Here is a 13,311-nt window from a genome sequence, read left to right as displayed (position 1 = left end):
AGGTATATCATTGTGTGATAATTATTAAGTATTCATTTAACTGTTACGATCTGCATTTTAAAGCAGATTTAACGATGTCATACTGCAATGAGTGAAAGTTTTAAACAAGCAAAATTTTCTAGCAAGCACGTGTTCATCCCGGTTCTCTTGAAACTTTCAATACACCAGAAAGTTAAGTAATTTTTATCAAAACATTTAGGTCATACTATTACTTGAAACAATAGAAGTTTTTTGATGAAGAGGTTGTTTTACACAAATTTACCTGTATGTAAATTTTAGCAAACTTTTTAAATAACATTAGTAAGTTATGAAGAATGTGTCAATATATCAAATTTTGGAAATTTACTTTTATTCAAAAATAAAAACTTTTGGTTTTCTTTATATGTATATTTTTACATAAGCGGCTTAACAGCGGCAGTAAATTTTATATTTTTATTAAACAAAAACAAATCAGTCAAAATTATGTATGTACAAACACCAAAACAGGTTACAAAGTGTACATAAAACATTATAATACTTACAATAACAACATACGATAATTGTTCCTGTCCAGTTTTTAATCGATAAACATTGCACATTTAAAAGAAAATATCTCTCTAAACTAACATTTTCTCCTACATATATCACACCCATTGAACATTTAATATCACTGGATTCAAAAAAGTCAATACTCATAGGTACATTATTTAAACTTGATCTATTTACTGCTATAAATAAATTAAATGTTAAAACCAACTAACAAAATTAACAGCTACATTAATCCTGAAACGTTCCTACACCCTCACACAATCGCAGCAAAAATTCAGCGCTTTTTCTTCCCACACCCACAACTCCTTCAAATCCTTCGGCAAACCGCTCAATCCTACTTGATTGCCATTTTTAGAATCGTTCGCACAAAAACCCTTTTTTCTTCGTAGCAGTTTAACTGTGAACGATTTTGGTCTGCAGCTATACAGACCGAACCAACAATTTTCACTTAAACACACTACCGATCGCAAATATCTCGGAAAATAATCCGGCCCCAAATCGATCCATTCAATTTTAGAACTGCACTGCCATTGCTGTAAATAGTCGCTACTTCTTTTCCTTCGATGGAGCCCGTATCGCTTCTTTGCAAGGGTTACGTGGTTGTTGACGTTCCAGGCTGGCTCGGAGTCGATTTGTTCGAGAAAGTTGTCGTTGACGTAGAACTCTTCTCCGAAAGAAACACCACGTTTTCCACTACTTGCAGACTCGGTTTTGACTGGCTCTTCGACACTCATGTACCTCGGATTGAATGCAGCCCCGAGGATGTCTTCGAGCACGAACGCTGGCAGTTGTGCACATACCAACTTTTTCTCCCACGTTGTAAGAGGTACGTTATCGCTGAAATGGATAACGGACGTCAACACTATGAACACGAGTACGTAAGACATGGTGGGGTCGCAAGTACAAACTGATGGACATTTCTGACGGCACAACTGTTCGTTTATCCCTTCTCCCTAAGTGAAACGTATTTAATGCCATTTCTCGCTAATACATACCTACCTGGTTCAAAATTCTCCCATTGTACCAACGCTAATTAAGTTCAGATGTTCACTTGAAAAAGTCATCAAGATGACTTTGCTTTTTTGATAGAAAAAAATTGGTCGAAGGTTATTTCGACAGAACTTCCCTCGCCCCTGAACTACCGCGTGAAATGACTGAGTCTGTCGGCAATCCTGCATTTTTAGTTGAAATTGGTATCATGATGTTTTCTACAATTTCCGGTTGTCAGCTGTCAAGATTGACAGATTGTTGACATTTTTGCAAAATGTATCTACAACATAACCAAAATTTATCGCATGTCACGATTGACGCATCTGTCACACAATTACTTCCATTATGCCAACGTAAACCTAACGAAAGTTCACATCTTTGTATAAAAAGTACTGCCAAGAGACTCAGTTATTTCTGATCACACGGTACAGTAAAATAAATGCAGCTTTTTCGAAAAATTATAAAATTTGATTATGCGATTGTTATTTTTTTTTATGAGAATCCTTACAAGTTAAAATAAAGATATGTATGTAACGTTAAAGTAATTGCAATGAAGCGTGCTGTGCATACGTTTCAAATGAGTTTTCCCTTAACAAAATTTTGTAGTGACGTCATCAACATTTTTTCAAAGACACGTATATCACTTTGGATAGGTACAGTGCAATACTAATGATAACAGTGTTGTATTACCAAATTTTCGGGAAAATGGAGTGAGCCGTTCCAGATTTAATCAACAAAATAAATAAAATTGTCTCGTTCATTAATTTTTATGAATCACCCAGTACAAGCAGTTTAAAAACTTTTAATACAGTGATAATTCGTGTTTCTTTTATCTGATACAACCCGGTAACTTTTTTATTTTTAAAGATAAACATATAGTTCTTTGAGCAAATTTGTCTCATTTTAAAAAATCAATCTTTCCATTTATCAAAGAATACACCTAGCGTTCCATAAAAAAATAAAGTTGACGCCATTTCCGGTTCTACCCGAATTGATAATAAAAATGTGAGGTTGCCAGCACATAAATCTTTTAAAATGATACAAATTTGCTCCAAGAACTACAGGTATATCTTTAAGAATTAAAAAGTTACAGGGGTTTTATCAAATAAAAGAAACACCCTGTATATATTTCAGTTGCAATATCTACTTTTTTTGACATATTTCAATACATTTTCAGAATGTTATATGTCCATTACTAAAATACACATTCTTTTCAAATTTGAAAGATAAGCTACCACTATTCTGCCAAACACGTGACCAAGAAATTTTAAAAAATAATGTACCATTTTCTTTAAATAAAAACCACGTTTGTGCTGATTTCATCTGACCTCAATTTCGGCGAAGGAAATCAACAATGTTATAGTAGATGCAAACTAGCACCGGACAGGGAAGATCATAAAAATTAAGCAACAAAGACGACCCTAATCGGATTACAAAGTACCAAAATTTATGACACTACCTCTTTTAGCCAGTTGCCGGCTGGTTTACCTAGAAAATCCTAGAAACGATACTCAGGGCAGGACTCTATTCTATTTTGTAAATTTCTAAATACATTTCTAAATACGTGATTGTAAAGTTGTAAATAAATGTTTTATTCTTTTATACTCGTACAGTATAATATTATTTTTAAGACCCACCACTGACCCGGAAATGACCGGCATTCAGGCAAGACTTCTATCATTACGGGTACTAAGACCAAGTAATGATATGCTTTGATTAGATTAACAGAACAACTTTCGAGATTCTAGAATTACAGCATACAAATTAGTCTGCTATTATTCTCTAATCTCACCCCATCCCCAAAAGTCAAGCGTAACTACCGATCATTTATCCGCGCATCACATGAAAAGTGACCTACACTACTCTGACCTACTGGTGCTAATCTAATCTGACTGACATGATCAGACTGTTCAAGAAACTTACGAACAATATGACATGTTCCTAACAAAACAGCTTTTTGAATTTTGACAATTATTGAATCATTCAAATGCAAAGACTTTAAATTCTCAACTAAGCTATTTGGAACTACACCTACATTAGAGATAACTAGGGGTAAAATTGAAATTTTTTTAAGATTCAACATGGATTTCATTTCTATCGATAATTGTAGATATTTTGAAATCTTGGTGTGGTATGTTTGAATAATGTTGTTTGTGTTAGGAATAGCAATGTCAATGAGAATGGCTTCGTTGGTGTGTTTTCTGATAAGTATGATGTCTGGTCTGTTAGCTGTAATGTTTAAGTCTGTAAGTATTGTGCGATCCCAGTATAATTTGTATTTGTTATTTTCAAGGAATGGAGACGGAATGTAAGTGTAATAGGGTGTCGTATCTTCGATTAAGTTCATAAGTGTTGCTAATTCTTTGTGAATGATTTTGGCTGCGTTGTCGTGTCTAGCTTTGTAATCAGTTTGTGCTAGGATGCTGCAGGAAGAGATTATGTGCTGGATCGTTTCAGGTTTTGCTTTGCATAGGCGACAGCAGTCGTTTTTTATGTTCGGATCTTTGATGATGTATTTTCTATAATTCTTGGTATTGATTACTTGGTCTTGAATAGCAAACACAAATCCTTCTGTTTCGGCATACAAACTTGATTTTTTTAACCAAATCAATGACATCTTCTTATTGACATGATTTTCTTCTAAGTCTTTGTAGAATTTTCCATGTAGTTGTTTTTGTTTTAGCCCACTTATTATTTTATCTATTGTGTGGGGGGTGTGGATTTCTTCGGTGTTCGACAGATTTAAGGGTGTGTGGTTCAAATCTGCTCTTGTGATGGTGCGAAACATTTCATTTCTTTCCGCTCGTTTCAAGAAATACTTCTTCAAATCTGAGATTTGTCTCTGATATAAGTTTTCTAAGTTCTGGAAACCCCTTCCTCCATTCTGTCTTGGTAATGAGAATCTTTCAATCGATGATTTTGGGTGATGCCTTCTATACTGTGTGAAGATTTTCCTTGTTGCGATGTTTAAATTTTCAAGATCAGTTTTGGACCATTTAATGACTCCAAAAGAATATGTTAGCAGTGGAACGCAGAATGTATTTACTGCTTTCATTAAATTTTTTCCATTTAACTGTGTCTTCAATATTAATTTTAATCTCGCTACGTATTGATCTTTCAACTGTGTTTTCGTTTTGGTATGATTGATGTGGGAGGATTGACAGAAACCCAGATATTTGTATGTATCGTTTCGTTCTTGGGCTTCAATTATTTCCTTATTATTATTATTATTATTAATATTATTATTAATATTATTAAGGCTAAAATTAAAAAGCCAGTTTATATGTTTTTATCATTCGTTCAATAAAACTTGGTGAATACGGAGCTGGCGAAGCCCCAAATGCAACGTAATAGCAAAGTAGATTTTATTTATGGTACGGTCTCGGTACCTGCCGCCTTTCTTAACATCTAATTGACGTTTAACATTTAGCCACAAACGTCAAAAACTAAATCCTTTCGGAGATTTATGACTGGTAAGTCCAGGTGATTTATTCTGTGAGGACCTGGTGAGTAGGGTGTGGGCACTTTCGCTTTCAATATCATTAGATGTGTCAATTGCCAGCCGAGGTATTATTTTAAATAATTACCTAACAGGTATCGACGCGGGGGGAGGGGGGTATTTTAAAAATGCGCTCACCAATTCTACCGTTTTGTATAATTAATGTAAGTACCGAGTTTTTTACAGAAACATAAAAAAAATTACGTACGAATTAAAAAAAAAAGCTAATACTCTTTCAGTTGGAAGTACTCAATTGCACTAACTGCTCAATAATTGTGTGCTGATACCAATAAAACAGATAAAAAATTGTCATAATAAAAATTGTACCATGCTTTCAAAATGTGATGAATTTCCCTTAGTCTGACTAATCTTGGTTTATTTGTTAAAAACGTTGTATTGTTAAAATAAACTGCCGTCTTCAAATTGTATTTTAATGTTTTAATTTTTTCTGTTGATGTATAAAATTTTGCAAATATCTAATACCGTCGTTTCCAAAAAATGTCGGGCAAATGACATTGACATTGCTTTTCTCTTATCTATGAGAACCTGATTTGCTCATCTTGCCCGAATTTTTTTGGAAACGACTGTATAAAATAAATAAGTATGATCAACGAAGATATTTAATTTCCATGTAGACGGTTTGTAAACGAGGCATGGGTCAGTTGTGAACCACGGTCAGAAAAATCTGTGAGTGGTCCTAAATGCCCGGGACAGTTGCACGCAGCGGTCAGAAAGATTTGTATATAATTTTAAGGATTAATACCATAAACAGTTGTTGCTTGTTGTAGTAGTTTACGTGGGTGTTAGTTAGTCACTTTGAAATAAATAAGTACTCGGATAAATAATTGGACTTTATATTCTTACGTATTTATTAAGACCCACCACTGACCCGGAAATGACCGGCATTCAGGCAAGACTTCTATCATTACGGGTACTAAAAGACCAAGTAATGATATGCATTGATTAGATTATCAAAACAACTTTCGAGATTCTAGAATTACAGCATACAAATTAGTCTGCTATTATTCTCTAATCTCACCTCATCCCCAAAAGTCTAGCGTAACTACCGATCATTTATCCGCGCATCATTTGGAAAGTGACCTACACTACTCTGACCATGGCCGACTAGAGCTTATTTGAAACCAGAAGTACATTGAGCGGGAGGGATGAATGCGCGAAGCGCGAAAATGAGCGAAGAGTATGGACCAGTCAGTGGCGGACCATTAGTGTTGTTATTGGGGTTTGTACGTGCTCGCGTTAGTATAAGAACGTACAAAACAGGTCCAAAGAGTAAAGAAAGTTCGTTCTCGAAGCCGCTGATTCTGTGAAAGTAGTGCTCATGCGCACTGAATAGTGTTTCAAATACTCAGGGCCGGCTCTAAGGGACCAGGCGCCCCGATGCAACTTACTGTTCAACGCCCTCTAAAAAATTTTTGTAAAAAAAACAAATTAAATTTTGTAATCACATTTTTTGTGGAGAGATACTTTTTAGTAACAAACATACATGAAATTATGATGAATCAATCTTAATCTATACTTATATTATAAAGCTGAAGAAAGTTTGTTTCGTTGAACGCGCTAATCTCAGAAACTACTGCTTCGAATTCAAAAAATCTTTTTGTGTTGGATAGTCCATTTATCGTATCTACATGTAGGCTATATAACATCCCGCTACGAGCAATAGGAGCGAAGTAGCAGTGAAAAATTCGGAAAAACGGGAAAATTATTCCTCCATTGACAGCTTCCGTTGCTTAGGCTGCTTAAACGGTTAAAGTTGCGTAAAAATCATGTATGATGAAATTGTTCCCCTCTAAAAGTTCTAAAGAAAAGTCCGAGACAGTAAATGTAGACTTTTTTTGTAAACATCAAAAATTAAACGGTCAGACATAAAATTTTGTATCTAGTACGGGTATTATTTGAAGTTTATACCCTCGGGCGAACTATCAACTACTTCATAATACCTACTCTTGATACATAAGTAACTATAAACTACAGCTATTTACCAACTTTTGTGCCTTATAAACGCTAGTATAGGTATAAAAGTGTTTGTCCTTACTGCCAGACTGACTGATTCATCAACGCAAAGCCTAAACTACTGAAGCTACAAACATGAAATTTGGACAGTAGGTTCCTTTTGTGCCATAAGCACCCATTAAGAAAGGATTTTTGGAAATTCCGCCCCTACGAGGACAAAATAGGGGATGAAAATTTGTGTAGGAATCCCGCGAGTTTTTAAGTTAGACGGGTTCACTGGGGAGGGGTGAGTGAACGAGATGAAAAATGATGTGTCCTAATCACGAATTACGCGCAAGCGGAGCTGCTGGCAACAATCTTCTACATAGTATAAGTATAAAAATATTTACATTGCAAAAGTTTCTCAATTTTTAATATTGTAAACATACTATTTCAAATTTATTTTTAATTTAGACTCACCTCAATGTTAATCGAAATTTAAATTTAAAATTAATAATGACAAAGACCCACGGAATGATACACAGAACCAAATTCTGCTACAAACAGGAACAGTGAAAAATATAACAAAACTGTTGAACAACTACCACAACCAGCCGATTAGAAAATATTTTTTTTAAGTATGTGCCAACATGGAGTTTTTTGGTAAAAACAAACGTGACAAATGTTAGGAAAAACATCTGGTTTTGGTCACACCGCTGTCTCGTCAAATTTTTACCCTGATAATGCAATCATAAATCTGATGGTTATTTTTTGTCGGTATTGATCTAAAAGTCCAATCACCCAACCGAAAGGCGCACTCTTTTTCAATTATTACAGTCAGAAAGTGCCAGGAATTGATTTCTTAGGAACTATTTTGGTGAACCACTCCTCATAGTGGAATGTTAAAATGTAGCTTTTTCTGAAAAGTTTTCGATGGGCGCCTTGGTCTGTTCCTGCTATAATGTTTTGTGCAAATCTAATATTAATTTATTTTTGTCGAGTTAATATAAAAGCATAGGCGGCGCCCGGCGCCCCTTGTCACGGGCGCCCCGATGCGGTGCATCTTTCGCTTACCGTGTTGAGCCGGCCCTGCAAATACTGGTATCTGCGCTCTTTTATTGCTGTGTACTTCTGCTTTCAAATAAGCTCTAGTATAAAGATTATGGCCTGTCCAAAGGTACCATACGTGCTGCCATCTATTAATAATTCAAAAACGACAAAAGAATTATTAACACTTTTTGAAAGGCACAAAGGCATTCATACCGAAACAAACGACCATTACACGTTTTGAAGTCTCATAATGTCAAATCAAATTAAAATTTTGCTAAATTATTAAGTGTAATTATTAATAGATGGCAACACGTATGGTACCTCTTGGACAGGCCATAATCTTTATACTAGTCGACCATGCTCTGACCTACTGGTGCTAATCTAATCTGACTGACATGATCAGACTGTTCGAGAAACTTACGAACAATATGACATGTTCCTAACAAAACAGCTTTTTGAATTTTGACAATTATTGAATCATTCAAATCCAAAGACTTTAAATTCTCAACTAAGCTATTTGGGACTACACCTACATTAGAGATAACTAAGGGTAGAATTGAATTTTTTTTAAGATTCAACATGGATTTGGGCAAATTTGCGGTCCGTGAGGTATTCTTTTAGATGATTGAACAAAAAGAAGTCGCTTGGTACTAAATCTGAGCTGTACTGGAACAGGTCGTTTTGCTTTAAGGGCCTTCTTCAAGCGTTCATTCGTACTTCCATAAAGTTCACTTGTGGTCCTCTGCCATGTATTCAATAAGCAAAACGCCCTTACAGCCCAAAAAATAATAATCGCAGTTAGTTGTCCAGACGAAGACTGGGTTTTTGTCTTTTTTGGGATGGAAAGTTCCTAACTCCTTATGGACCCACTGCATTGATTCCTGTTTTGTGGGAGGGTCCCAGTGAAACACTCACGTTTCGTCACCTGTGACAATTCGCGAAAAATAACTGTCATCGTTCCCTAAAGCGTCCAAATGCTCCTGACAAATTTCTTTCCTCACCAGTTTCTGCTCCGGCGTAAGGAGTCGGGGAATCCAACGAGCAAACATTTTTTTCATGCCCAAAACTTCGTGTGAATATTGTACTTTCAGATGCTCCAGCTTCTTTTGCAAGCACTGGGATTTTCATTTGTCGATCAGACGGCAGTCAATCTTCAACAAGTCCTATTGTTTCCTCAGTTCTTGCCTCAACCGGTCTTCCTAGTCTTGAGTCGTCCTGAATCTCGACATCATGGAAATTGTTTCGACCAATATTTTACTTGAAAATAAGATGGGCCGTTAGTATCGTACACCTAGGTCATTCTTCCATGGATAACGTTCACGCCATTTCCCTCTTTAGTGAGGAACTTTATAACCGCACGATGCTTTAAATTAAGTTCACTTATTTTTCGAAACAAAAAATACTGTCAAAACTGCCCAATGTTGTAGAGCCGTACAGAATTACGTCAAAGTATTATCCGTTCACGATCTTTATGTAGTAGGGTTGCCCATGAAAATCTAGTGAGTTTGTTGGTATTCGATGCAGACGAATAAAAATTCCCTGAACCTTTTTCGTTAGGTTAAGTTTTATTAAATTAAAGGTTAAAAAATATACCAGAAATATAAACATTGTTGCCGATACTTTCAGTTTTCAGTAGCAATGACCAAGTTAACGGTATCCATTTCTTAGAAAGCATAAAACTTTACGCTATTTAAAACAGTTATTCGGCTTTTTGTTAAGTGTTTATTTCATATGTAAGGAACAAACGCTAAAATTTCACTTAAACATTATTGTTTTTATATAAATGGGGGTTCTACATACGACTATTGTCGCATGCCACATTTAGCATCTCATCTTTAATTCTCAATCATCAGTTCGTACTGCTCGCCCACTCTTCTTAGAAATGGAAATTTCGACCTTTGTGAACAGCCTATTTCCATATCTTCCAACTTCTTTTTTCACTTTTCTAAGACTACTAAAAGGCTTGGTAAAAGACAACAACCTTGTTCTAGTGCTTTGATGGGTTTAGCTCTTCTGAAACATTTTTCCGGCGTTAAATTGAATGATTTATCTATATAGCTATGACTCATGCTTACGTAAGTGCTCTTTATTTGCTTTTACTAAGTACTTCCAAACGCTTATTACTAAGAACGTTACTATACGTCTTCTCCAGGTCCATAAAGTTACAAAAAAAAATGAAAATGCTTAAAATTTGGTGCAAAGTAACAACGTGGATGATCTAACTAAAATTATACTTATTTTGTTGTACGTCAAGTAGTTTTTCACATACTACCTTGGTAAATTTAGAACGAAAGATACGTAAAAATATCACCCCCCGACAAGCTACAATTCACTCCATTTCCATTATTTCGCTATGAAATTCTGTATCATCAGCATCACCGTCATTTTCAAATTTAGATTCTGAATCAGATTCACCTAGCGAAATAATGAAAGGAGGTATAGATTAGTAAGAAAGATTTCCCATTTTTTTTCCCAATCTGCCAAAACAAGTATTCCACAATGTTTACAAAAATTTTGCCACATGCTTGGAGTACATTTAGAAAGCGCCTCAAGCCATAAATTCTCCACCCTATTTTTTAATGAAGGTTGACAATTTATATATGCTTGTTGTAATAGTTCTAACAAAATCCCCACGCCATTTCAATTGGATTATACTGACAATGGTACGGAGGCAATCTAAGAACTTCATGGCCACTTTCTCTTAATGTCTCGTCTACCAAATATCTTTTCTTTTTCTATTGTTTCTAAAGGGTTTAATTAAATCCCACAACTGTTTCTTCGAAATTTTTTTGTCAAATTCAACACTATGTTTAAAGAGCCATTCCTGCATTTCACATTTTTTACTAGAAAAAGTGGGTGGTTTATCCAACTGAACCGAATGATACGGTGCATTGTCTAAAACCACCACACATTTTTGGTTCAACTTTGCCAAAGTAGGAATGAGCTGATTAACCACCCAATTTCGAAAAATTGTCCCGTCCATCGTTTTATGATAGTCTCTATCGTTATTTTTTGAATTTAAAAAATTATTACAACCATCCAAGAACCCCGTTGAACAACCCGCGTGGAGAATAGTAAACCTTGATCCTTCATTTTTAATTTTGGTGGGATTGCTTTTTAGATCAGTATCGTGCACCCAGCGTCGAATGGACGAACCATTTTGATAGATTCATGTTTCATCCAAATACAAGAAAGTCAAATTTTCACAAGAATTTAGAAACTGTAAATACGTTCTCAAAAAAGTAATTTTGGCTGCAACGACATGTTTTTGTTCACATAGAATTTTGCGACCATTTACTTCCCTGTATTTATAACCCATTGAGTTAAGAATTTTGTATAATGTGGTTCGCCCCCCTTTAAATTCCAACTGTTCCCTAGAATATGCCAAAAGAGTATCTACAGTGAATTAGTCGTTTTTTTCAGTAAGTTGCCAAATTTGTCGTTGAAGGTCTTTCTGAAACATATAATTTGTAAATCAATCCGTTGGTTTTCGCTTGCCAGATAGTGATGTTTTTAAATTTTGGTCTCCTGTTGATAAAATTTTCGCCACAGTTGATGTTCTCAACTATGAGAAAAAAAAAATAAAAAGTATTTTACAGCGTATTTTTACATTACAGAAAATATGTTCGAGACTCTCATAGCTACTTTTTCGAAAGAAGGATCGGGCCTGTCTTTTCGAAATTGCAAAAAACATCTTTTTATTGCAATTTTTTGTTACAGTAAAACTATTTTAGGCATTTTCTTTTTAAATAATGTCGCAATGATCTGTGAATCCGTCACAATGACAAATTATTATCTATGCTAACAAAATTAAAACATTTTTTTTTGCTTGATTAAGAAATTGCGTCTGATAATTCTGGTCTAATAAATAAAGTAGAAAAGTGGCAATCCAGCTCAAAGCAAATGTCAATCAGACTACTAACAGACAAAAAAACTAAATCATCAAATCATTTTATCCAACGTAAAGAAAAAATATCAAAGCCTACTTTACTATATAAAGATCGTGAATGGATAATATTTATACACTAGCAGTTATTTGACAGCCAAGCAATTTTGTTTATGTGATGGCATTATCATAGCTAGGTAGATAATTTTAAAAAATGACCTCGTAATTTGCTGGGAACCAACAGACACCACATTGGGCATATCTGTTCACAAAAGCATTCTCAAAATTTAAAAAGACTTATGGAGGGACCTGTTCATCATAACGATAAAGAATTCTTGCTGAAAACTGGTCGCATCCTAAAAAATAATTTTCCATAATTACAGGTAATGTACCTCAACTCGCAGGCTTAGTTATAACAAACATGTATCAAATCAAGATCGAGGAGCTCCAAACTTTCTTCAGAAGCCACTGCAAAGTTAAAGAATATTCGAGACATTTCTCTAAAGTACACTTTATGGGGTGGAGCTGCGACGGTAAGCACTTAGCTTCTGAGTCATTCGACAAATCCGTCTGCATCTACACTCTAGGAAAAGATCGATTGGCGAGCCCGGTTTCTCTTAAAAAAATTCACATTCCAAGTTTCTAATTCACAGAACTTTTAAATTTTAGAACTAAGAAATCACCTTCAAAGACCACGGCGGCTCCGTCGACCAACTCTGCTGGCACCAATCTGACCCCGACCTCCTCAGTACAACCAGTGGCGACAAGTCAGTGCGCATCCAGAAATACGTCGCCATTATCAACACAAAAGGGTGAAAACATCAACATCACGTGGTCTCCCAACCGAAACGCCATAGCGGTGGGGAATAAAGAAAGAAGACCTCGCAACTTTCGTAGACGTATGAACCACAGAGGAAGTAGAGGAACAGTTCAACTTCGAAGTGAACGGGATGTCGTGGAACAACACCAGCGACTTGTTCTTTCTGACGAACAGGCAAGGTTGTGTCCACATCTTGAGTCACCCGGAGTTGAAAAGGGAACACATTTTGAAAGCCCACCTCGGGACGTGTATTTGTATAGAGTTTGACCCCATCGGGAAGTAGTTCGCGACGGGGAGCGCGGGTACCTTGGTGTTGTTGTGGGACATCAACGAACTAGCGTGCCAGATCACAAGGTGATTGTTTTATTTTTTACTAGGAGAGGAAAGGTTTCTATTTTGTGTTGCACACGATAGATTGGCCCATGAGGATGACTTCGTTTAGCGACGATCGGCAACTCCTGGCCTCCGCCTCCGAGGACCTAATGATCGACATTGGTTTCGTAGAAACGGGCGAACTTCACGGTGCCTACAACACGAAGTGGGAAGCCAAGAGTCTCAAAGTGTGGAGCTTTCTCTCAGGCTAAC

At 35.8% G+C, this 13,311-nt stretch overlaps 1 protein-coding gene and 1 pseudogene across 1 annotated transcript; one reads left to right on the top strand and one right to left on the bottom strand.

Moving 5' to 3' along the window:
- Positions 1 to 762: 762 nt before the first annotated feature.
- Positions 763 to 1,590, bottom strand: LOC135129260 (protein trunk-like). The gene has a single exon (XM_064056420.1). The coding sequence runs from the start codon at positions 1,413 to 1,415 to the stop codon at positions 774 to 776; it is 642 nt and encodes a 213-aa protein (XP_063912490.1). The 5' UTR covers positions 1,416 to 1,590; the 3' UTR covers positions 763 to 773.
- A 10,737-nt stretch (positions 1,591 to 12,327) lies between these two features.
- On the top strand, positions 12,328 to 13,310 carry LOC135128798 (THO complex subunit 3-like; annotated as a pseudogene).
- Position 13,311: the final 1 nt, after the last annotated feature.

Source organism: Zophobas morio, unplaced genomic scaffold, assembly GCF_036711695.1.
Source record: "Zophobas morio isolate AGI-343-1 ecotype UQ-CSIRO unplaced genomic scaffold, CSIRO_AGI_Zmor_V1 ptg000014l, whole genome shotgun sequence".
Taxonomy (NCBI): domain Eukaryota; kingdom Metazoa; phylum Arthropoda; class Insecta; order Coleoptera; family Tenebrionidae; genus Zophobas; species Zophobas morio.
This window is presented reverse-complemented; position numbering and strand designations above follow the sequence as displayed.

Coding starts and splice junctions, on each gene's coding strand:
- LOC135129260 (XM_064056420.1), bottom strand. CDS start 1,415: ATGTCTTACGTACTCGTGTTCATAGTGTTGACGTCCGTTATCCATTTC.